The 26,765-nt window shown below is 35.4% G+C and overlaps 1 protein-coding gene across 6 annotated transcripts in view; it reads right to left on the bottom strand.

The window, feature by feature from the left end:
• The window catches only part of AFG2A (AFG2 AAA ATPase homolog A), a 327,260-nt gene that overhangs the window by 57,325 nt on the left and 243,170 nt on the right, over nt 1-26,765 (bottom strand). For 4 of the 6 annotated variants that reach the window (XR_014244470.1, XM_082391397.1, XM_082391398.1 and 1 more), the window contains one exon: nt 9,681-9,845. The exons of 1 other annotated variant lie outside the window; for it this stretch is intronic. Coding sequence is in view for 4 of the 5 variants with exons in the window: in XM_082391397.1 (XP_082247523.1) it covers nt 9,681-9,845 (165 nt within the window). In the remaining variant the exon portion in view is untranslated. Of the gene's footprint in view, nt 1-9,680; nt 9,846-26,765 lie in introns of those variants that run through there. One more of the 6 variants, XM_082391399.1, reaches the window with a different exon arrangement.

Raw genomic sequence — 26,765 nt, 5'->3', positions numbered from 1 at the left:
AACGTATATCAAAAAAAAAAAAAGTTTAAAACCAGAAGTGTCACTTTAGTGAACGTTAAAACTGATATTTTTGTTCATCAGAATTACTTAAGAGTCAACACATAAATCATCCATCCAACATTAATGTCCACTGATTCAGTGGACAGAGTGGTTGCTTTGCTGGACTCCAAGAAGCAGAAAACCTGGTTTCTGCCGTAGAGAATCTTACAGTTTGTTTACGGGGTGGGGTGGGGGGTGGGCGGGGAGGGGGAAGGGGACGGGACATGAGGCGGCTGCTCATATTAAAATAACCACAAAAATATCCTAAGAGCTAAACAAGTGAAACAGAAATCAGAGTAAAGGAGTTCAAAAGGAGAAGCCATTTCTGGGTGGGGTTGTCATGATGGTTTTATGACAAAGCAGTGATTTCAGTAGGTTGTATAAGCAAAGAGTACTCTGAAATTCTGGGCTATAGATATAGATTTTAGGGTAAATGCACAAGAAAGAGTAGAGAAAACAAAGATCTCAAATAAGAACAGCAGACCAGCTGGTAACAACAGCATGATTTCATAGGGCAGTTTCTGATAAGGCGGGACAAGCAGATTGCACGTGTGTCTACAGGAGCTTGCTAGGTCCTGCAGTGCCCTGCTTCACTCTGAGATAGGAACACCGCTGCTAGCTGCTCTCTACTAGCACCACCCAGGTAGCCTGAGACCAGGCCAAAACGTGTCCTGTCCTGCCTTAGGATCTTTAGTCCTATCTTAGATGTGTTGTTAGGCTGGTCATATAGAGTCAATCTATACCAGGTTCTAGTACATTGATCCTGATTTTTAGATTAGGGAAAACAGTCACAAGAAGCTTCATGTAGGAAGAGTACAGATATCCTACGTGGTTACGATTGCTCCTTCTGTTTTCACTGGGTAGGAGAAAAGAGAGAGGCCATCAGAAGGAATAATAATCAGCAAGATAGAAAAGTAATTTAAGTCTCTCCCTTTATTAGCTATAATAACTCAAGCACAGTGAAAGGAACGCTTCTTGAATTAAAGAGGCACATTGGAAGGTGATTTTTTAATGTCAAGCTGGCATGAAGACCTTGAGTTATTATGAGACGCAGGAGGGCCTAGACTACAGAACAGAATTCAGGGCAAGACACATCACTTTAGTAAAATAGAGATATGTACACTAAATTTACATGAAGTTAAAGCTTTATGAAAAATTAATGTGAAATTATTTAACTCTAACAAATTGCTAGAGCTAGATTCATAAGATGACCCTAAAAATCACCATATAAAGTAGATTTTTACGTTTTGAAGAAAAGACTAAGAGGCAAACTCAATTATTATAAATAATAATTTCAGATAAATTATCTGGTTATTGAGACAATGAAAACTGCCTTATGGCAGCATCATCCAATACTGTAGTGGTAAATATAAATACTGAACTGATAAAACGAGGAAAGGATGAAGGGAAATAACATTTATGAAGCACTCCTTATGTGTCAGGCCTTGTTTCTTGGTGCTTTTACATTTATTATCTCATTTAACCCTCAAAACAATTTCAGTCACATAGATATCTTATAAATGACGAAACTGAGGTTCAAAGAAGTTAAATAACTTGCCTGTAACCACCCAAAGAGAAAAGAGCTACAGTTCGATTAAAAGTCTACTCAACTGCAGCATTAAAATTCTTTTTTTTCCCCTACTTTATTGCCTCTCTTGAAAGCTGAATTCTCAAATCTTGATATATGAAATAAATGCTATCATTGTCTATATTATTTATAAAATGTACAGCTGATACCTGGCTCTTAGAGAGTTTGTCAGTTTTAATGAGATAATCACTAAAAGGAGGGTAACATCCAAATGCAAATAAACATTCAATCCAAATTTTAGATATTAATTGTCAGTCTGTGTCAGCAAATTCCTATACAGAGAGGAAATTATGTATCTTCTTCATCACCTCTGTCCTCAAGCACATGGCACATGGGTAATGGGCCCCGTCATGGCTTCATATGCATCTATTTGTGACTGCTGATTTCCTGTCAGTGGGTAAGATAAACGTTTTCTTAAAGGAGCTAGGATAATTTGATATAAGACAAATACATGAAGTGGAATCTGCTACAAATAACTTAAAAAACAAAAATCAAAGGCAAAAGAAAACAATAGCTATAACCAAAAATGACTTTTTATTTCCTCCTGAAGTGAATTCCCATCTGCTTTTAAATGGCAACATGTTTTTCCATTAACTGGGAGCTACAGCCAAGAAGCCAAAGACAATGAGGTTCTGGCCACCGGGGAGCTGCAGGCGGCAGAGATGGCTGAAGGATGCTGCCTGCTTCAGCCGTTCCTTAGAGGCGGCTCCCTAGGGACCACATTCCCTTTTCAGCTGGTGACAAACTTCCTCTTGGGACTCTCCTGAGGATTAAAATAATGCTTTAATTCCCTGTATACCCTCTCCAAGGAGGGAAAATGAAGTAACTCAGAAGGGTAGAAGGAGCTACTTCAAACTTTGGGTGTCTGTAAGCTTTTACGGAACAATGTTGACCTGGCAAAAGCACCAGGTGACAAGAAAATATTTTAAAAAATTAACCCTCCTATCCCAGTCCTTTAATGAGTGCCAGTATCATCTCCATCCTAAACATTCTAAACAACTTTTTAATTAAAAATAAAATATTCACTACAGTTAAAATAAACATTTTATATTTCTAAAAAACAGAGTGTCAGCAATTTCTTCATTTCTTGCTCACCCAGCCAAATTCTTGTTCGTATAGCTGATACTGTACAGTCAAATAAAATTAATTTTATATAATACTGAATATACTACTCTCCCGTGAAGACAATGAACTGAGTCAGTAGTTTCATTTTTACACCAAAAGTGCCCACAGAGACACCCCAACTCTGAAAAAGAGGCTGTGCCTATAGCAGGGTGCATTGTTATGAGAAGGTTCCTCTATGACAAATGAGAAGGGGAAGTCTATTTTTCCTAAATCTAACTTTTTTTCAGTTCATTAAGTGTTTGTTAAGTGTGTACTATGTAGTAGGTTCTGTGCTGAAGGATATGGCCTTGCTGGGGGAAGAAATAAATTAGTTACATCAGTGGTAAAGCACTGAGCTTGTAGGTATCAGATGACTGAGGTTCAAGCTTTCAATTTGTTTTACTATTTAAAAACCTATCAGAAAAAAAAAAAAAAAAAAAAACAGAACACCTATCAGGGACTTCCCCGGTGGCGCAGTGGTTAAGAATCTGCCTGCCAACGCAGGGGACACGGGTTCGAGCCCCAGTCTGGGAAGATCACACATGCCTCGGGGCAACTAAGCCCATGTGCCACAACTACTGAAGCCCAGGCGCCTAGAGCCCATGTTCCGCAACAGGAGAAGCCACCGCAATGAGAAGCCCACTCACCGCAACGAAGAGTAGCCCCCGCTCGCTGCAACTAGAGAAAGCCCTCGCAGCAACGAAGACCCAATGCAGCCAAAAAAAAAAAAGATCAAAACTAATTTTGGCTTTCAAACATTGTTGTGCCATTTTAATTCTGATAGAAGAAAAAAAGATGAGAGATCTTATATTTTATGTGAAGCTAAGTTTAATCTATCTTAAATTTCCTATTGATTAATTTTGAGACTTTAAAAAGATAATATTTTTCCTCAAACAATAATGCACCTGTGTGAATTACTTAAATATTCAGACCAAACCCTCCACCCATAACAAAAAACGTGGAACAAACCTGTCTTGTCCAAATTGAAAACCCTAGAACTACTAAGATATGGCTCTGGAATAAATGCCTATGAAGCTGTAATAATATACTGATTATAACTAGGACCACAGTAAGATACCCTTCCCTCACCCAAGCAATATGGGACATAAAAACGTAAACTGAGGGGCAGAATTTTCTGCTACTTTCTCTGTGACTATTTTTAGAAAATCTGATATAAAAATTAATCAGAAATGAATTTGCCTATATTTCAGACTGAATTAGGCATGTACTACATAAGAACTAGTAAGCTGGTACAATAATTCCTGGCACCAAGTGAGTTTTTACCTTTCAGCCAGACAGGACCTCACTGGCTTTGCTTTTTGTTTTGCACTTCTGTGTTACTACCATGAATTACTTCAAAGTGAGAAAGGCATATTTATACCTTGCTAACTACTCTTCCACTTCACTCAACTCAAGTGAAAGATTTATGGTTTCTTTTCCTGCCTACTTCCTGTAAACTGACATATCATACACAGCCCTTGGTCTCACATCAAAAACTAAATTCTAGAAATGCTGGAGCAGTCAGTTAGCAGTAACTGTATGTTCATTTTAACTTAATGGATGGTCATGCCACAGAGATGCTCATAAAGATTATTGTTTCAGACAGGACTTTAAAGGTGAATGCACTTTAACTGCTTCTCAAGCTACTTTCTACATGGATTTTCCACCCCAGTGGAATTTAAAAATTTAAAGGGGGAAAATCAAACAGACATAGTTACTAGTTGAAAAAAACAGTGAGTAGATTTGAGATTTATTTTGGTTGTTGTTATTAGCTATGACTACATGATATACTAAATCCAATTCCACATGTAAATTTACCTACAAGACTCTCTGAGTACCACTAATGATCTATTATGTGTTAATCTCTTTGGTTTTTACAGAAGACAGATAAAAAATAATAGCAAGCAAAACAGAATGTGGAGTCCCGGCCTGCTGGATAATTCAGAATGAAAAGAATCTACAGCTTCTTACTTAAGAAAGTATTAATTTCCCAGTACAGACCCATATCAGTGGTATTCAGAAGACATTTCTGTGTTGAGGAATATATAGTCCAAATTTTTCTTAAGAAATACATGTAGAAAAGCTGCACAAATAGTTTAATGCAATTTTATTCTGTAAATAAAAACAGCCTAAGTAAGGAGTTGCTAAGGACAGAAAAAATATTTATTTGCCATACTTAAAATTTTCATATTTTCACAGAGGTCTTGCTATTCTTGTTGAGAGTATACTTTTACTATTAAGGGCAGACTGGCTGTCCCTTTTATGGTTTTTATGAGAGAATCTTTGTAGACTGAGATAATTTTCCCAAATCTTAAAAGATAATAATAAAATCTCTCTGCCAAGTCTTTTGTATTTCAGAGTGCTTGCTTACATGATATCTTAATCTCATTTTTATGATCTCTATGAGAAAACAGTAGGGCAAGTTGTACACCATTTCCATTTGATAGGGTAAAGCAATCAAAGTTCAGGGATGTGTATAACTGGTTGGAAGTTGCTGTATCAAAAAGCCCCTAGACTGGCTGAATGGATACAAAAACAAGACCTGTATATATGCTGTCTACAAGAGACCCACTTCAGACCTAGGGACACATACAGACTGAAAGTGAGGGGATGGAAAAAGATAATCCATGCAAATGGAAATCAAAAGAAAGCTGGAGTAGCAATTCTCACATTAGACAAAATAGGCTTTAAAACAAAGACCATTATAAGAGACAAAGAAGGACACGACATAATGATCAAGGGATCAATCCAAGAAGAAGATATAACAATTGTAAATATTTATGCACCCAACATAGGAGCACCTCAATACATAAGGCAAATACTAACAGCCATAAAAGGGGAAATCGACAGTAACACAATCATAGTAGGGGACTTTAACACCCCACTTTCACCCATGGACAGATCAAAATGAAAATAAATAAGGAAACACAAGCTTTAAATGATACATTAAACAAGATGGACTTAATATTTATAGGACATTCCATCCAAAAACAACAGAATACACATTCTTCTCAAGTGCTCATAGAACATTCTACAGGATAGATCATATCTTGGGTCACAAATCAAGCCTTGGTAAATTTAAGAAAATTGAAATCGTATCAAGTATCTTTTCCGACCACAACGCTATGAGACTAGATATCAATTACAGGAAAAGATCTGTAAAAAATACAAACACATGGAGGCTACACAATACACTACTTAATAACGAAGTGATCACTGAAGAAATCAAAGGGGAAATCAAAAAATACCTAGAAACAAATGACAATGGAGATACGATGACCTAAAACCTATGGGATGCAGCAAAAGCAGTTCTAAGAGGGAAGTTTATAGCAATACAGTCCTACCTTAAGAAACAAGAAACATCTCAAATAAACAATCTAGCCTTACACCTAAAGCAATTAGAGAAAGAAGAACAAAAAAACCCCCAAAGTTAGCAGAAGGAAATAAATCATAAAGATCAGATCAGAAATAAATGAAAAAGAAATGAAGGAAATGATAGCAAAGATCAATAAAACTAAAAGCTGGTTCTTTGAGAAGATAAACAGAATTGATAAACCATTAGCCAGACTTATCAAGAAAAAAAGGGAGAAGACTCAAATCAATAGAATTAGAAATGAAAAAGGAGAAGTAACAACTGACACTGCAGAAATACAAAGGATCCTGAGAGATTACTACAAGCAACTCTATGCCAATAAAATGGACAACCTGGAAGAAATGGACAAATTCTTAGAAATGCACAACCTTCCGAGACTGAACCAGGAAGAAATAGAAAATATGAACAGACCAATCACAAGCACTGAAATTGAAACTGTGATTAAAAATCTTCCAACAAACAAAAGCCCAGAACCAGATGGCTTCACGGGCGAATTCTATCAAACATTTAGAGAACAGCTAACACCTATCCTTCTCAAACTCTTCCAAAATATAGCAGAGGGAGGAACACTCCCAAACTCATTCTACGAGGCCACCATCACCCTGATACCAAAACCAGACAAAGATGTCACAAAGAAAGAAAACTACAGGCCAATATCACTGATGAACATTGATGCAAAAATCCTCAACAAAATACTAGCAAACAGAATCTAAGAGCACATTAAAAGGATCATACACCATGATCAAATGGGATTTATCCCAGGAATGCAAGGGTTCTTCAATATACAAAAATCAATCAACGTGATACACCATATTAACAAATTGAAGGAGAAAAACCATATGATCATCTCAATAGATGCAGAGAAAGCTTTCGACAAAATTCAACACCCATTTATGATAAAAACCCTCCAGAAAGTAAGCATAGAGGGAACTTTCCTCAACAGAATAAAGGCCATATATGACAAACCCACAGCCAACATCGTCCTCAATGGTGAAAAACAGAAACCATTTCCACTAAGATCAGGAACAAGACAAGGTTGCCCACTCTCACCACTATTATTCAACATAGTTTTGGAAGTGTTAGCCACAGCAATCAGAGAAGAAAAAGAAATAAAAGGAATCCAAATTGGAAAAGAAGTAGTAAAGCTGTCACTGTTTGCAGATGACATGATACTATACATAGAGAATCCTAAAGATGCTATCAGAAAACTACTAGAGCTAATCAATGAACTTGGTAAAGTAGCAGGATACAAGATTAATGCAAAGAAATCTCCTGCAGTCCTATACACTAATGATGAAAAATCTGAAAGTGAAATTAAGAAAACACTCCCATTTACCATTGCAACAAAAAGAATAAAATATCTAGGAATAAACCTACCTAAGGAGACAAAAGACCTGTATGCAGAAAACTATAAGACACTGATGAAAGAAATTAAAGATGATACAGATAGATGGAGAGATGTACCATGTTCTTGGATTGGAAGAATCAACATTGTGAAAATGACTCTACTACCCAAAGCAATCTACAGATTCAATGCAATCCCTATCAAACTACCACTGGCATTTTTCACAGAACTAGAACAAAAAATTTCACAATTTGTATGGAAACACAAAAGACCCCGAATAGCCAAAGCAATCTTGAGAAAGAAAAACGGAGCTGGAGGAGTCAGGCTCCCTGACTTCAAACTATACTACAAAGCTACAGTAATCAAGACAGTATGGTACTGACACAAAAAAAAGAATTATAGATCAATGGAACAAGATAGAAAGCCCAGAGATAAACCCACGCACATATGGTCACCCTATCTTTGATAAAGGAGGCAAGAGTGTACAATGGAGAAAAGACAGCCTCTTCAATAAGTGATGCTGGGAAAACTGGACAGCTACATGTAAAAGAATGAAATTAGAACACGCCCTAACACCATACACAAAAATAAACTCAAAATGGATTAAAGACCTACATGTAAGGCCAGACACTATAAAACTCTTAGAGGAAAACATAGGCAAAACACTCTGTGATATAAATCACAGCAAGATCCTTTTGGACCCACCTCCTAGAGAAATGGAAATAAGAACAAAAATAAACCAATGGGACCTAATGAAACTTAAAAGCTTTTGCACAGCAAAGGAAACCATAAACAAGACGAAAAGACAACCCTCAGAATGGGAGAGAATATTTGCAAATGAAGCAAGTGACAAAGGATTAATCTCCAAAACATACAAGCAACTCACGCAGCTCAATTTCAAAAAAACAAACAACCCAATCCAAAAATGGGCAGAAGACCTAAATAGACATTTCTCCAAAGAAGATATACAGATTGCCAACAAACACATGAAAGAATGCTTAACATCATTAATCATTAGAGAAATGCAAATCAAAACTACAATGAGATATCATCTCACACCAGTCAGAATGGCCATCATCAAAAAGTCTACAAACAATAAATGCTGGAGAGGGTGTGGCGAAAAGGGAACCCTCTTGCCCTGTTGGTGCGAATGTAAATTGATACAGTCCCTATGGAGAACAGTATGGAGGTTCCTTAAAAAACTAAAAGTAGAACTACCACACGACCCAGCAATCCCACTACTGGGCATATACCCTGAGAAAACCATAATTCAAAAAGAGTCATGTACCAAAATGTTCATTGCAGCTCTATTTACAATAGCCAGGACATGGAAGCAACCTAAGTGTCCATCGACAGATGAATGGATAAAGATGTGGCACATATATACAATGGAATATTACTCAGCCATAAAAAGGAACGAAACTGAGTTATTTGTAGTGAGGTGGATGGACTGTCATACAGAGTGAAGTAAGTCAGAAAGAGAAAAACAAATACCATATGCTAACACGTGTATATGGAATCTAAAAAAAAAAAAAGAAAAAAAGAATGGTCAGAAGAACCTAGGGGCAAGACGGGAATAAAGATGCAGACCTACTAGAGAATGGACTTAAGGATACGGGGAGGGGGAAGGGTAAGCTGGGACAAAGTGAGAGAGTGGCATGGACATATATACACTACCGAACGTAAAATAGATAGCTAGTGGGAAGCAGCCGCATAGCACAGGGAGATCAGCTCGGTGCTTTGTGACCACCTAGAGGGGTGGGATAGGGAGGGTGGGAGGGAGGGAGATGCAAGAGGGAAGAGATATGGGAACATATGTATATGTATAACTGATTCACTTTGTTATAAAGCAGAAACTAGCACACCATTGTAAAGCAATTATATTCCAATAAAGATGTTAAAATAAACAAACAAAAAACAAAAACAAAAAGCCCCAAAAGAAGACTCTTCTACTTCTAGTCCAGTGTTCTCTCCACTATATTATGCTGCTTCTCTGAAGACTACATTTTGAGAAATAAGATAAGCTAGGTAAAAACAATTGAAATATAATAGAGGCCAGGTAAAATGCAATTTAATTTAGTGACTACCTGTCAATGTAGTGTATTTCCTGTTTTAAGATTACTTAATACACAGTTATTTAAAACAGCTGGCATCAAGCAATCTTTTCTTTGCTAATGACCCCAAGCCACTGCTTTCTTCCCACCAACGTATTTTAAGGGGAACTATCTTACCTCTGCTCCTGAATATGTATCTGTTTGGAGGATGAGTTCATTCAGATCAACATCATTACTGACTGGCATAGACTGAAACCGCAAGTTAAATATTTCCCTTCTTGTTGCTGCATCTGGTAAAGGCACGTAGATGATTCTGTCAATTCTTCCAGGCCGCATCAAGGCCTATAAAGAAGAAGGGGCAACAAAGATTAACCAAGCTCAGAATTGATATTCCATATGAAGGAACCCAAGGCAAGAGGATGCCCAGAATCTCATGAATATCTCACTATTATCATAATTAGTAAATAAAACAAGTACTAGAGATTCTAAAATCTATTTCAAAGATTCAAACAAATAAACAATGTCAGAGTACTTTTGAAAATAGAAAAGCAGGATTTCTGAAAGGCTTTTTGCTCCTCAGCAACTGTCAGGTCAGTAAAAGACGACTACTGTCTTTTAAGGAAATGTGTATATGACTTGCATTCATCATATCAAAAGGCTTTTTTTGGTAACTTCCTGAAATAACTCTTCAAATATGGGTTAAGCTGTTTTCAGAGAGCCCACAAAATAACATAGCTCAGATCAAAGAATACTTCTAGAGCTGACGGCAGTCAAATGAACTTCCCTAATATTTTATTGAAGGCGAATGCCTGAACTATCTTAGAGCTAATGAAGTCATCTATTCAGAAAAAACTATTGAGCTGTACTATATACCAGAGTTTGTTCTTGGTACTAGGAAACAGCATGAATAAGATAGATAAGTGTAAAATTGAGTATAGTGAGAGTTACACGTCTGTGAATATACTAATAACCTTTGAATTCTATATTTTAAGTGGATGAATTTTATGGTATGTAAATTATATCTCCATAAAGCTATTAAGAGAGATATGGGTCAAAAGTGTGCGTGTGTGTGTGCTTTGAGGGGATGGGACAGCTTTTAGTTGGGGTAGTCAGAGAAAGCCTCTTTGAGGAGGTAACTTATGCAGATATCCAAAGGAGACAACCATACAAAGATCTGGGAAAGAGCATTCAAGGTAAAAGAAACCTCAAGTACAAAGGCACAGATGACTGGCATGTTCCAGAGACAGAAAAAACCCACTGTGGTAGAAACAGTGAATAAAGTGAAAAGACATAGGAAATGAGGTTAGAGAGATAGTCACAGGCAGATTATGAGGTCTTAAACAACATGGTGAAGAGTCTGGACTGCATTCTATTTGCAATGAGAAGCCACTAGAAGGTTTTAAGTAGGAAGGTGAAATGGTAAGGTTTACAAGCAAAGATCATTCCTGTGGGACAAAAAAAGGTCTAATAAAAGTCCAGTAAGGAAAGAAAAGAGAAGATGGGGTAGAAAAAAATATTTGAAGAAAAAGCTGAAAATTCCCCCAAATTGGTAAACAACCATAAATTCACAAAATCAAGAAGCTCAGTGAATTTCAAACAAAATAAATACAAAGAAAACCATACATGAACACATTATAGTCAAACTGCTGAAAACCAAAGATAAAATCTTAAATGCTGCCAGAGTGAATACAGGGAACAATGACTGAATCACCAATGACTCTCAATTAAAACAATGGAGGGCAGAAACCAGTAGAACAACATCTTTAACGTGTTGAAAGAATAAAAATGTCATGCCAGAATTCTATTCCCAGTGAAAGTACTCTTCAATAACGAAGGAAAAATAAAGTCATTTTTAGATAAAAGAAAACCAAGGAAATCTGTTTCCAGTAGATCTGCATTACAGAAAATGCTAAAGGAAGTTCTTTAGGTTGAAGGGAAATGACATGAGATGGAAAATTGAATCTTCAGGAAGAAATAAAAAGGATTAGAAATGATATACTCCAAAAATGTAGACTCCTTCCATCTCCAAAAAAATTACTCTTCTTGCTGGCATAATCAGAAATAGCAATCCTTGAATATTTAGGAGATACTCACTTATAAAGAGTGAAAAACAGCACATTTCTATATGTGTACTTATGAATATGAAGTATCCAGAAAGAAGGTGTGATAGAATACAGAAAGTAAGGAAGATAAGAACTTAGACATGAACTTCTTTTAATTATAAAAACTAAAACAACAACAACAACAACAAACCCCCAAATCCTGAAAATGTAGCTGGGACCATACATTAAACACTACAGAAAATACAAACATTGAAACCTCATATGGTTGCTCTGTGGGACTTAGTTCTTAGGGAACTGGTGCAAAAAATGATGATATTCTGTGAGTAATAAACTGTCCTCTGTCTCTGACTCAGGAGTCTCAAGTCTTTTGCCAGATTCTATGAAATTGTGGCAGACTAACTTGTTAGCTTTCAAATAGGGTGAAGTCTCAGAACCTTCATATTTCTTAATACGTTTGTTCCTAATAATGGAGCCTCAACATATATAAAGCAAAAATTGACAGGTTTAAAAAGATAAATATATATAATTCCACAATCATAATAGGAGATTTTAACACTCCTCTCTTAGCATTGATAGAACTAGAAAACAAATCAGTAAGACAGAGAGGATCTAACAAGACCATCAATCATCTTGACCTAATTGATATTTATTTATAGGCCTCTATGCCCAACAACTGCAGAACACATATTCCTTTCAAGTACACTTGGTATATTCATCAAAACAGCCCATACGATAAGCCATAACACAAAACTCAACAAATTCAAAAGGACTGAAATCATACAGAGTAGAACTCTGACTATGAGAAGAGTAAGTTAGACATGAATAAAAATAGGACATAGAGGAAAACCCCAAACACAATGGAAATTAAACAACATACTTCTAAATAAACCATTGGTCAAAGAAGATATCACAAAGGAAATGAGAAAATGTTTCAAGTTGAATGATAATGAAAATCTAACATATGAAGATTTGTGGAATACAGTTAAAGCAGTGCTTAGAGGCAATTTTATAACTTTAAATGCTTATAGTAGGAGAGAAGTCTAAAAGCAATGACCTAAGTTTCAAGAGTAAGTACAGGAAGGAAATAATGAACATGAGAGCAGAAATCAATGAAATGGGAAACAAACAAGAGAGAAAATCAAAGGCAAGAGTAGTTGTCTACAAAGATTTAAAAAATTGATTAAATTCTAGCTAGACTGAACAAGGATAGAGAGAACAAATCATCAACATCAGAAATGAAAGAAGCGTTATCACTACAGATCCTAAAGATAGTAAATGGATAATAATAAAATATTATAAACAACTTTATGATGATAAAAAGAAACAAATTTCTTGAAAAATTCAGGTACAAAATGGACACAAAATGAAACAGAAAATCAGAATAGCCCTACATTTATTTTTAAAAATGGAACTGAACTCATCAAAAAATTGAATCCACCGTAACCAACCTTTCCACTAACACATTACTGACCGGGGGATTTTTGCAGAAACTAACTCCTGTGGCTGTTAATATGTCTCTGGTCAAAAATGTGTTAAGAAAAATCCAAGCCCAGATGATTTCCCTTCTGAATTCTACCAAAGAAGAAATAACATCAAAATTATACAATCATTTTAGAATACAGAGAAGGGAACACGTCCCAACTTGTTTTATAAAGCCAGCATTAATACTTACTCCAAAACCTGACAAAGATGTTACAAAAATTGAAAATTATAGATTAATGACACCTTCATAAATATAGCCCTAAAAATCCTTTAAAAACATTGGCAAATAGAATCTAACAATATATAAAATGGATAAATCATCATAACCAAGTAAGAATTATCACCGGAATGCAAGGTTAGTTTAACACTCAAAATCCAATGAATATAATTCACCACAGTGAACAGAATAAAGGAGAAAAACAATATGATCATTTAATATGTGCAGAAAAAACAAATGACAAAGTTTAAGATCTACTCATGATAAGAAAACTCTCAGCAAACTAGGAATAGAAGGGAACTTCTTCAATATAATAAATGGTATTACAAAAACCTACAGGTAGGGCTTCCCTGGTGGCACAGTGGTTGAGAATCCACCTGCCAATGCAGGGGACATGGGTTCGATCCCTGGTCTGGGAAGATCCCACATGCCGCAGAACAACTAAGCCCGTGAGCCACAACTACTGAGCCTGCGTGCTGCAACTACTGAAGTCCGTGTGCCTAGAGCCTGTGCTCCACAACAAGAGAAGCCACCGCAGTGAGAAGCCCGCACACCGCAATGAAGAGTAGCCCTGCTCGCCGCAACTAGAGAAAGCCTGCGCACAGCAACGAAGACCCAATACAGGCAAAAATAAATAAATAAATAAAATAAAAATAAAATAAAATAAAAAAACCTACAGGTAACATCCTAATTGTCAAAATAGTCAACTTTTTCTACCTAAGATCAAGAACAAGGTAAAAAGCTCACCACTTTCACCAAACATTATAATAGAGATACTAGCCTTTGCGATAAGGTAAAACCAGAGTAGGGAGTGTATGGGGGGAAGAAAGTATAGAACTTGGAAGAGTAAAAAGTAAAACTATCCTCATTTGCAGATAACATGAGAGTTTATATAAAACTCCTAAGGAATCTACAAAACAACTAACAGCAAGATTACAGGATACAAGTTTAATATTAGAAAAAATGTATTAAGCAGCAAACTAACTAGAAAATGAAGTTTAAAAAGTCCACTTTATGGAAATATATAAAAAATATAAAAGACAGGAATAAAATTAACAAAAGAATTCTTCATTGAAAACTACAGAGCACTGTTGAGAGAAATTAAACAAGACCTATTTAAACAGAGAGATATACCATGTTCATTGGAAGACTCAGAATTATGAAGATATTCTTTCTTTCCAAATTTATCTATAGACTCAATACAATTCCAATCAAAATTACACAAAGACTTTTTTAAAAAGTGACAAACTGATTATAAAATTTATATGGAAATGCTAATGACTGAGAATAGTGAAAGCAATCTAAAAAAAGAACAAAGTTGAAGGACTTAACTGACTTCAAAACTTACAATGCTAATAGAGAAACAAGATAGTGTGATAAGGTCTAGAAGACAGAAATAAAAGATTAATAGAACAGAATAAGGAACAGAATAGAAAGATTAATAGAACAGAATCCATATTGATTTTTATTATTAATGCATTCAATGAGGAAAGGAAAGTATTTTAAGAAATGATGCTCAACAACTAGATACTCATATTTTTAAAATGAACATTGACCCCTACCTCACCCTATACTCAAAAATTAACTTGAGATGGATCATAAATCTCAGTGTAAGAGCTAAAACTACAAAATTCTAGAAGTATAAAAGAAAAAAATTGATAAACTGGTCTTTATAAAAATAAACCCTTCTTCTCTTCTAAAGATACCTTTAAGAAGATAAAAAGGCAAGCCACAGACTGGGATAAAACATTCACAATAGTTATATCTGACAAAAAACTTGTATACAAATATAAAAAGAACCCTTAAAATTCAGTGATAAGAAAATAAATAACCCAGTAGAAAGTGGGCAAAAAATCTGAACAGATTCAGATACAAGAAGCTATAGGGTTGGCAAGTAAGTGTTGAGTAAAAAGCTGCTCAGAATCATTGGTCATCAGATCAATGCAAATTTAAGCCACAATGAGATATCATTACCTTCTCATAAGAATGACTAAAACTAAAGACACTGACAACACCAAAGACTGAATAAGGATATGGAGAAACTAGAACTTTTACACTCTTAATGGGAACATTAAAACAGTACAACTACTTTGGAAAACTGGCAGTTTCTTAGAAAGTTCTCCACCATAACAACCTAGCTACTCTACTCCTAGGTATTTATCTGAGAGGAACAAAAACGTATAGCCATGCAGATCTGTACACAGATGTTCATAGCAGCTTTATTCACAATAGCCCCAAGTTGTAAATAATCTAAATGTCTACCAATTCATGAATGGATGAACAAAATATGTATTTATATATAATAGAATACCACTCGGCAATAAAAAAGAAAAACTACTGATACACACAATAACATGCACGAGTCTCAAAATCATTGTGCTAAGTTAAAGAAACCAGACATTGAAAAATACATTCTATAAATTCCATTTACATAAGATACTTAAAAATTCAATTTAATCTATATAAAAAGCAGACAAGTGGTTGTTTGGAGCCTGGGGTAGAGGGAAAGATGGATTGCCAAGGAGCAAAAGGAACCTTTTAGGTTGACTGAAATGTTCTATTACATCTGGATTGCAGAGGTGGCTTCACAGGTTTACATATAGTATATATGTAAATTAGCTGAATTGTCCACTTTAAGTTGATGCAGTTTATTGTATGTAAATTATAACTAAATAAAGTTGATTAAACTTGCATTTGTTAGGTTCTCAGTATTATACATCAGTAAACTTAAGGGCATTAGAGATGTTTTCAGATCTTCTCTTTTGAAAAGATTATTTTCTTGGACTCTCTCTCCCTCTTTTCTTTTTTTTTTTTTAATTACCTTATATTTATGTTTAGCGTTCCAAACAGAACGTTAAAACTCATGGAGTCCATACCATATATCTTATACAGGTGTTTCATAAAATGCTTGGGTAAATGTTAGCAGATATAATGAAAAAAAGGATTTTCTTGTTAAAATAAGTTAGGGAAACACTGGGTAGAAACAAAATTAAACAGGTTTCTATATGCAGGAATTTTTGGAGCCGATACTAATGGGTATGAAAAATCTCCAAGAGAGAGCTGCAGTAGCAGATAGAAATTCTATCCCAAATTCTAATCACAGAACATCTCAAAAGCTAATATTACATTTCCACTTTGAAAAACGCTGCTGTATACTTTTTGCACATATCACAATACCTAGAACATGTTGAGCATTTATCAAATATCTATTAATTCTTAAGTCATGTACAAATTAGCCAGCAAAAAGTCAATTAACAAATGCATAGTAAATACAGTGCCTTTGTTTAAAAATGAATGCTTTAATTATTTTCAGACTATTCCCCACACCTAACATTAGTTCATTAGGTAGAAATGATGCATGATCATCTTCCTTGAAATGTACTTTATCATAGAATTCAAAACTGTATTTCAGGGCTTCCCTGGTGGCGCAGTGGTTGAGAATCTGCCTGCCAATGCAGGGGACATGGGTTCGAGCCCTGGTCTGGGAGGATCCCACGTGCCGCGGAGCAATTAGGCCCGTGAGCCACAACTGCTGAGCCTGCGCGTCTGGAGCCTGTGCTCCGCAACAAGACAGGCCGCGATAGTGCGAGGCCCGCGCACTGCGATGAAGAGTGGCCCCCGCTTGCCGCAGCTAGAGAAAGCCCTTGCACAGAAACGAAGACTCAACACAGCCAAAACTAAATAAATAAATAAATAAAATTAAAAAAACAAAACAAAACAAAACAAAAAGCTGTATTTCAATCATGGGGATCGCTTCTTCCCTACCTAAAACAAATAAATACAGGATTTAGGAAATTAGGATGATACCAGTAAACATATTTTTTCAAATTATTAAAAATATTATTTAAGATGAATAACATTAATATTTATATAGCTCTTAAGAATTTATAAAGCAATTTTCACATAGTGTATTTCATTTAATATGACTCTAAATTCTGTGAATTAGATATTGTTATACCCCCGTTAAGAAAAAGAAAATGAGGCCCAAGATCATGCAATAAATGACAGAAATTGAACTGAAATCAGGAGGTCTCTGAATATTGAATCATACCTTTTTTACTTTACTATCTTGCCAGTACAATATGATACTCAGTATCAATGGACAAAGAAAAAAAAAATTCTTGTTCTGAAATATGACACAGGTAACACAATAAATTTAAATATTTCTTTCATCAAAAAAATTATTACACAGCTACTCTGTGCCAGGCTCTGTTTTAGCTGCTGGGGATACAGCTGCGAATGGCTTGATTAGTTTTTTAAAGTTGAGGTTATCCTTTTCACCTTTCTGGGAAAACTAGTCATTCTAGGCTATTTTAAAATTTCCTTTCTAATAGCTGCAAGAACAACACAGCAAAGGATACAGAGCGCACGCATCATCTAAGGCACTGGAACAACACTCAGCATGCATCTGTGCCCCCCCCCCCCAAGTTGTAGCTGTCCCTGGGCAATGCAGGTTGAGGACACTTCAACGATTATAACTTTGTCTGGGCCAACAGCCAGCTAGGCTTTTTCTGGCTTGATCTTGTCAGTGAAAGTTAGCTTAAAAAAAGGTAGGAAAGAGCTTTCCTTCCTGTAAAATCCTGAATGAGTTAACACCCTTCCTAGAATTTCTTTAAAGATACTGTTCTGCAATATTAGGGTGAAAGAATGTATTCTGAATGATGGCATGTTCTGATAATTTAAAATCACCATATGACAATTCTAATGAAGAAACAAGCCCGGGCTTCCTAATACTCTGAACGCTTCTGGCTGCAAGGTCACAGACACTGCAGCCTTACATTAACTCTATTTTAAAAACTGTCGGGCAAACTGCCTTTTCAAGAGGACTTATTCAAGACCGTGGGGAAGTCTCTATACCCCTCACAGCCTCAGTTTCCTCATGTGTGAAAGTGATGGTGGTTCTTTAATCAGAGAGGCCTATATACTTCTGACAAGAATTTCCCTCAAAACATACAAGATGAGAAAACATCCCCACACAATTCTGCAAATAATTCCATTGAGTTCAAGTGAAATCTGCTTGTGCACCTCACAGTAAGAATTACTGTATTAGGTGACCTTTTAAATGGGCCTTCTAGACCCAATTCCATATATTATCTTACTCAAGGCAATGCCTGATTACATTATATGATCTTTACTGAAAATGTGTTACTACAGTTTTAGTAGTTACACTACTTAATTAAACTAATTCTACTACCTTTTCTTCTTCTGACCTTTACAAAATGAACTCAAAAGCATTTCAGATATTTCATGTTATGTATTCTTACTGATCCAATCCTATACCACAGGTAAAGGGGTACCTTTTCTTTTTTTATAAATTCTGAAGTTCAACACTTGTAATTTTATATTCTATCAATGTCCTAATCTAATTAGCAGAGAAATACTTGTTCATACCAAAGCATTAAAACAGACACTTTGAAAAATCAGGTTCCGTTGGCTCTCATTCATTTAAAATGATCAACAAGGGTTTTAGAAGGATTACGGGAAATGATGTATGTAGATCATCTAGCACTGTGTCTGGCACAGGTTGGTGTTCAAAAAACATAATTTGCCTACCCCCTTTAAAAGAAATAAATAAAATGATCAACAAGGGTGTGTATGTGAGTGTAGGGAATGTCTTTCTTTTATAAAGAAAAGCAGCACTGAGCCTTTACATTTTACTCTAATGAAAACATATCAATATATCATGATTCATGGAGAAAACAGTTCCAGAAACTAGGGGGAGAGGTGGATCCTTGGTAACAGCTCTGATTTATTTCAAAGAAACCCTGGACTTTAGGCATCTCTCTCTCACTCTAAATTCAACTGATTAATAGGTGTGGTTAATGCTACCTCTTAAATCTCTCTTGAAACTGTTACTTCTATTTCATCTTCTTTATTATATATTTGTTTGTTTCCTGTCTGTCTTTCCCAATAGATTGCAGGCAGTATGTAATGGCAGGTATCATATTTTTTTATTCAACACTGTAAACTCAGCAATGGCACATTCAAGGCACTCAATACATGTTTACTCAATGAAGTCATGCTAACATAATCTCTTGTCTAGAATACCATAACTACCTTGCTAGTTGTTTTTCCTGCCTGCAGTCTTACTCTTTCCTTCTTCTCCCTCTCTATCTACATCACTGCTAAACTGATCACTGTAACTGCAAATACTGTAACGTCCTATTTTTTAACCATTTAAGGGCACCTCAAGGGAAAAAGTCAAATTCAAGCATAATATTTCAAGCTTCTATAATTTTGGTGTAACTATCCCAACTTAACTGCAAGCACTTTTCGTTTTTCACCCTGTGGCTCCAAGAACTCTAAGCACTCACAGTTAGCCAAACTCCACGCTGCTTTCTGCATCCTTGCTCTCACACATAATTCTCTCTCTGCTCTGAATGCTTTTATCTCATAGCCTACCAGGTAAGTTCCGCCTCTTGTTCAAGTTTCAGCTTAAAAGTCTTCTCTTTTATACAACCTTCTATGACTCTTCTGAGTACTATATAACTTGTAATTTGGCATACAGGTTAAAAGTGAGGGCAAAATTGAAAAATTTAAAGACAACACAAATGGAAGGACATCTATTTTCAAAGATTGGAAGATTTAATTTTGTTAAGATGTCAAAACTATACAAATCAATCCACAGATTCAAATGTGAGAATAGCATTTTTTGTAGAGTTAGAAGACTAAAGTTCATAAGGAATTTCAAGGGACCCCGAATGGCCAAAACAATCTTGTTATAGAAGAACACAGTTGGAGGACTCACACATCCAAATTTCAAAACTTCCTAAAAACCTACATCAATCAAAACACTGTGTTACTTATCCAAGGAGAGTTACATAAACCTATGGAACAGAATGGAGAGCCCCTTATAAAACCCTCACTAATGTGGTCATATGATTTTTGAAAGGGATACAAAGACCAGTCATTGAAGAAAGGACTGTCTTTTCAACAAATCTTATTGAGGAAACTGGATATCCACATGGAAAATAATGAAGGTGGATCCTTACCTTACATTTTATTAAAAAAATGATTAAGTTGGATCAAAGACCTAATCGTAAGAGCTAAAACAGTTAAACTGTTAAAAAATATAGGAAAGCCTTCATGACCTTGGATTTAGAAATAATTTATTTGTTATGACACCAAATGTACAGGCAACAAAAGAAAAACAGGTAAGTTGAAATACATAAATATTTTTTTAAGGTGCACCAAAGACACTATCGAATCATATATCTGATAAGGGGTTAATATCCAAATATATAAATGACTCCTACATCTCAACAATGAAACAATCAGATTTTTTAAATGCGCAAAAGACATGAATTTTCCAAAGATGTATACAGGTGGCTAATAATCGCACGAAAATATTCTCAACATTACTAATCACTAAGGAGTTTCAAATCAGAACCACAATGAGATACCATGTACATCCATTATCATTAAAACAAAACCACAGGAAATCACAAGTGTTAGGATATACAGAAAATCCTTGTGCACTGTTGGTTGGAATGTATTGTAAAATGGGCAGCCATTACGGAAACAATGTGGTGGTCGTGAAAAAAATTTTAAATTGACTGTTACCTTTTGACTCAGCAATTCCACTTTGGAGTATATACCCAAAATAATTAAAAACAGGGACTCTAATAGATATTTGTACACCCATGTTCATAGTATCATTATTCACAATACACAAAAGGTGGAAGCAAACCAAGTGGGGGAATGGAAAATTATTGTTTAATGTGTATGGAGGTTTATTTGGGGGAAATGGAAAAAGATCTGCAGATGAAAAATATCTACAGATGGATGGTGGCAGTAGTTGTAGAGCAATGTGAATATATTTTATGCCACCTAACTGTGTGCTTTAAAATGACTAAATTGGTAAATTTTATGTTATTAATATTTTACCAAAATAAATTTTATAAATGCCAAAAAAAAAAAAAAGTGAGGGCAAAAGGATCAGCCTAACTGGGTTAAAATTCTAGCTCCATCATGTATTAGCTGTGTGTTTAGATAAATAATTTAAACCTCTTGGTACCTTAAAATCCTTAACAGTACTAGTTACTCAGAGGATGACCCTATGAATTAAATGACATAATCTATATAAAGGGCTCAGCACAGTGCTTGGCACATGGCATGCATGTTTCAATTTAGATGCTATTATCACTGTTACTGTTCCTGTATAATTATCCCAGTATTTGACTGTGCTCCTTGAATATAGGGAATGCTCGTTATCTTTGGATCCTAATACCTGGCACATGGTAGACATTAATGTTCTTTGAATGAATGAACGGATAAATGTTCTAAAACCACAAGGTTAGAATAATGGTAGACAAGTCAGGTTAAAATACAGATTCTTGATTTATATTTATATTTATATTTCAATGTTTAAACATGATTACTATTTAACAAGTCTCTACTTGCCTCTTCCTCTCCCTGCTTCTTATCATAGTCTCTGAAATGCTCAATTCATAGCCCTCTCGTAATAGAGAAGGGAGAAGTTATAGAAGTAGGCTTGCTCTCTTCAATAGAAATCTGATAAAGGAATCATTAAGAGAGGAGGCCCTAGAACATGCCTGTATTTATTAAATCTTTTCATGTTGCTGATACACATTACTCAGCCTAGAGATGAACATAGCTGACTTCTGGAAATGTTTTTTTAAATGTGGGATCCTAGCTCTCTGTGTGTGTGTGTGTGTGTGTGTGTTTATTTTTTATAAATTTATTTATTTTATTTGTTTATTTTTGGCTGCGTTGGGTCTTCGTTGCAGCACGCGGGCTTTCTCTAGTCACGGTGAGCGGGCTTCTCATTGCAGTAGCTTCTCTTGTTGCGGAGCACGGGCTCTAGGTGCGCAGGCTTCAGTAGTTGTGGCGCACGGGCTTAGTTGCTCCTCGGCATGTGGGATCTTCCCGGACCAGGGCTCGAACCCATGTCCCCTGCATTGGCAGGTGGATTCTTAACCACTGCGCCACCAGGGAAGTCCTGGAAATGTTTTTTGTGTTTTCTGATTTGCATTTCTCTAATAATTAGCCATGCTGAGCATCTCTTTATGTGCCTGTTGGCCATCTGTACGTCTTCTTTGGAAAAATGTCTATTCAGGTCTTCTGCCCATTTTCTGACTGGGTTGTTTTTGATATTGAGCTGTGTAAGCTGTTTTTACATTTTAGATATTAAGTCCCTGTCAGTCGCATCATTTGAAAATATTTTCTCCCAGTTCATAGGTTGTCTTTCAATTTTGTTGAGGGTTTCCTTTGCTGTGCAAAAGTTTTTAAGTTTGATTAGGTCCCATTTGTTTATTTTTGCTTTTATTTCTTTTGCCTTGGGAGAATGACCTAAGAAAATATTGCTACGATTTATGTCAGAGAATGTTTTGCCTATGTTCTTTTCTAGGAATTTTACATGTCATGTCTTGTATTTAGGTCTTTAAACCATTTTGAGTTTATTTTGTATATGGTGTGAGGGAGGGTTAAAATTTCATTGATTTACATGTAGCTGTCCAGCTTTCCCAGAACCACTTATTGAAGAGACTGTCTTTTCTCCACTGTACATTCTTGCCTCCTTATCATAGATGAAGTGACTGTGGGTGTGTGGGTTTATTTCTGGGCTCTCTATTCTGTTCCATTGATCCATATGTCTACTTTTGTGCCAGTATCACGCTGTTTTGATTACCGTAGCTTTGTAGTATAGTCTGAAGTCTGGAAGGGTTATGTCCCCAGGATTGCCTTGGCAATTAATTCTGGGTCTTTTGTGGTTCCATGTAAATTTTAGGGTTATTTGTTACAGTTCTGTGAAAAATGTCCCTATTTTGATAGGGATCACATTAAATCTGTAGATTGCTTTGGGTAATATGGCCATTTTAACAATATTAATCCTTCCAATCCAAGAGCATGGGATAGCTTTCATTTCTCTGAATCATCTTCAACTCCCTTTATCAATGTTTTATAGTTTTCAGCACATAGGTCTTTCACCTCCTTGGTTAAGTTTATTACCAAGTATTTTATTTTATTTTATTTTTGACGTGATTTTAAATGGGATTTTTTTTTTTTTTTTTACTTTCTCTTTCTGATATTTCATTGTTAGTGTAAAGAAATGCAAGAGATTTCTGTATGTTAATCTTGTATCCTGCTACCTTGCTGAATTTGTTTATCAGTTCTAATAGTTTTTGTGTGGAGACTTTAGGGTTCTCTACATAGAGTATCACATCATCTGCAAATAGTGAGAGTGTTACCTCTTCCCTTCCAATTTGGATACCTTTTATTTCTTCTTTCTTGTCAGACTGCTGTGGCTAGGGCTTCCAGTACTATGCTGAATAGAAGTGGAGAGTGGGCATCCTTGTCTAGTTCCTGAATTTAGCAGGAAGGCTTTCAGCTCTTCACCTTTGAGTATTATGTTGACTGTGGGTTTGTCAAAAATGGCTTTTATTATGTTGAGATATGTTCCCTCTATACCCACTTTGGTAAGAGTTTTTATTATGAATGGATGTTGAATTTTGTTAAATGCTTTTTCTGTGTCTATTGAGATGGTCATGTGGTTTTTGTCTTTCCTTTTGTTAATGTGGTGTATCACATTAACTGATTTCTGTATGTTGAATCATCCCCGTGACCCTGGACTGAAACCAACTTGATCATGGTGTATGATCCTTTTTATGTATTGTTGGATTCTGTTTGCAAATATTTTGTTGAGGATTTTTGAATCTATAGTCATCAAAGATACTGGCCTGTTATTTTCCTTTTTTTAGTGTCTTTGTCTGGTTTTGGTATCAGGGTGATGGTGGCTTCACAGAATGAATTTGGGAGTGTTCCCTCCTCTTCAATTTTTGGAATAGTTTGAGAAGGATAAGTATAAATTCTTCGTGTGTTTGGTATTTGGTAGAATTCCCAGTGAAGTTGTCCAGTCCTTGACTTTAGTTTGCAGGGAGTTTTGTTTTGTCTTGTTTTGTTTTTTTTATTATAGATTCTATCTCACTTCTAGTGATTGGTCTGTTCAAATTATCTGTTTCTTCTTGACTCAGTTTTGGCAGCCTGTATGTTTCTAGAAACTTGTCCATTTCTTCTACGTTGTCCAATTTGCTGGTACACAAATGTTTTATATCTTTGAATTTTGCTGTTATCTTTAAATTTATTTTCCAGTTTTACTGAGGAAAATTAACAAATATACTTGTATATATTTAAAGTGTACAATGTGATGATTTGATATACATTTACATTGTGAAATTATTATCAAGTTCATATCCATCACCTCACATTTAGTTAACTCTTTGTGTGTGTGTGTGTGTGTGGTGAGAACAGTTAAGGTCTACTCTCAGCAAATTTCAAGTGTATAATACCATATTATTAACTACAGTCACCATGCTGTCCATTAAATCCTCAAAACTTTCTTATAATTGAAAGTCTGTACCCTCTGACCAACATGTCCTCATACCCCCACCTCCATTGCCCCTGGCCACTACCATTCTATTCTCTTTCTATGAAATCGGCTTTTCTTTTTAAGATTCCACATATAAATGATACCACATGGTATTTGTTTTTCTCTGTCTGGCTTATTTCACTTTAGCTACTATCTTTTTAAGTCTTGAAATTCTTAATGTTTCAGGAATACAATTTCTTAATATCTTCTATGAAATTTAATAATCTTTAAAAGTATAATTAGACTGAAGGAAGAATAGCTTTAGAGACCAATAAAATAAGCAATATTTATCAAAAACCATGCAAGCCCCTGCAAGGAACACTCTGCCTTATATTATTTGGTAATTAAGCTTTTAGGGCAATGAGAAAGTATATAAATTGTACTTAAGTTGGGGGAAATACCTGCTGAATAGAAATCAGAAAAGAGAAACAGATTTTACAAAATCTGAATAACAAAATTTTAACTACCCATGTGATATTTTAAAAGTAACTTTAAAACACCAACTTGAGTTACTTTTTTGTGCACTATGAGCAATACAAACTATGAGCAATACAAACAAGCATATAACTCGGAACTAATCTTTAAGAACTTACACTTTAAAAGTGGAGAAAAGTCAACATACAAAGAATTAAATACAGTAAGTCTTAATCAGTGGGCTAAGACAGTAGTAGAAAAGATGACAAAATATTTAATAAGTGCTAACTTAATAATTTAAGGATGAGTTGAGAATAAAATTGCAACTTGATGGATGCTGTGATACTAAAAGCCACTCATTTGATGAGATAAAACCAGCAATATTTACCTAATGCATATACAAAACATTTTAGAAAGGCAGAAAGAGTTGACAGGAATGTGTTAGAGATCAACTACACTTAAAACAAGCAATAGGTTCTAACCAATCTTCATAATTCCTTTCTTATAGCTTTTAGCTTAGTAAACCTTTTCATAAGAAATAATCTGAGATCTTTTAATTTTGTAGTATAACTAAGTAGTAATGATATATAGTTGTACTACACACATCATCCTTTAAATAAGTAACCCTTTTGAGATGGGTATATTTGAAACCATGGAGAATATAATCTATGCGGGAAAGAATCGTTCCAAAAAAATCCAAGGAAATAAAAATTTTATTTGTATTTTTAAAACATAAAATCATTATTAGTGAAGTTATACTTATTACAACTGATTCAGATAATGGAAAGTGAGAAGTTCCAAGAGTCAAGATTAATTGATTTGAGATAAGACTTTGGAAGTGAGAAATTTCAAACTGCCTTAAAAAATCTAGAAACATTACCCTGATCTAAATGAGATGGGCCTTAAATGGCAAGTAGGGGATATTTACCAGGTTGAGAAGGTGAGAAAGGCAGAGTAAATACTACGTCCAAAGAATTAAGGGTGCAGCAATGTACAAACCATTTCTGGGAAGGCAAAAGGTTTTCTGTTGCACCTTTCCAATAGTTGCACCAGGAATGGATTACAGGTGTGCTAAGGGTATTGTTTCCTTCAGCTCTCAGGAAGGCCAGGAGCCCAGAGAAGCCAGAGGCCCTAGGCAGTCAGACAGCAATTTTGTCTGGTTATTATTACCATGTGTGACATATCATGGAAAAGTTTGGGAAGCACTGGTGGAGGCTTCTTGGAAACATGGGACTATGAAGGTAGATGAAGTAAAACAAACAAACAAACAAACAAGCAAACAAATACCCTCTACAGGTATGATACTATTACATATGGTGGGTAATGCCAAGGACTTTGGTCTTTATCTCATCATGGTCCATAGGAAACTGTGAAAGGTTTGTAATCAGGTGAAGAAAGACAGGCTCAATTTTCTGTTTAAGGAAATAAATAATTCTGGCTGCAGTGTGGAGGAAGCACAGGAATGAAGTTCAGCTTCCAGTTAGGAAGAGAATACAATCTTGAGGTCTTAAATTAGAACATAATAATAACAGAGGCAGTGAACCTGAAAAGCACAATTTAAGAGATATTTTTGAAGTAGAACTGCCCAAAGTTTTCAACTTATTATTAGACATTTCCCCCTTTTGACAATGCCTTCCCATTTTGCAAAGAAAGATAAAGATAAAGCAGGATTTCTTTTATATAGATTTGTTTTGTATTCT

The sequence above is a fragment of the Balaenoptera borealis genome (genome assembly GCF_965194805.1).
Source record: "Balaenoptera borealis genome assembly, chromosome: 4".
Classification (NCBI taxonomy): Eukaryota; Metazoa; Chordata; class Mammalia; order Artiodactyla; family Balaenopteridae; genus Balaenoptera; species Balaenoptera borealis.
This window is presented reverse-complemented; position numbering and strand designations above follow the sequence as displayed.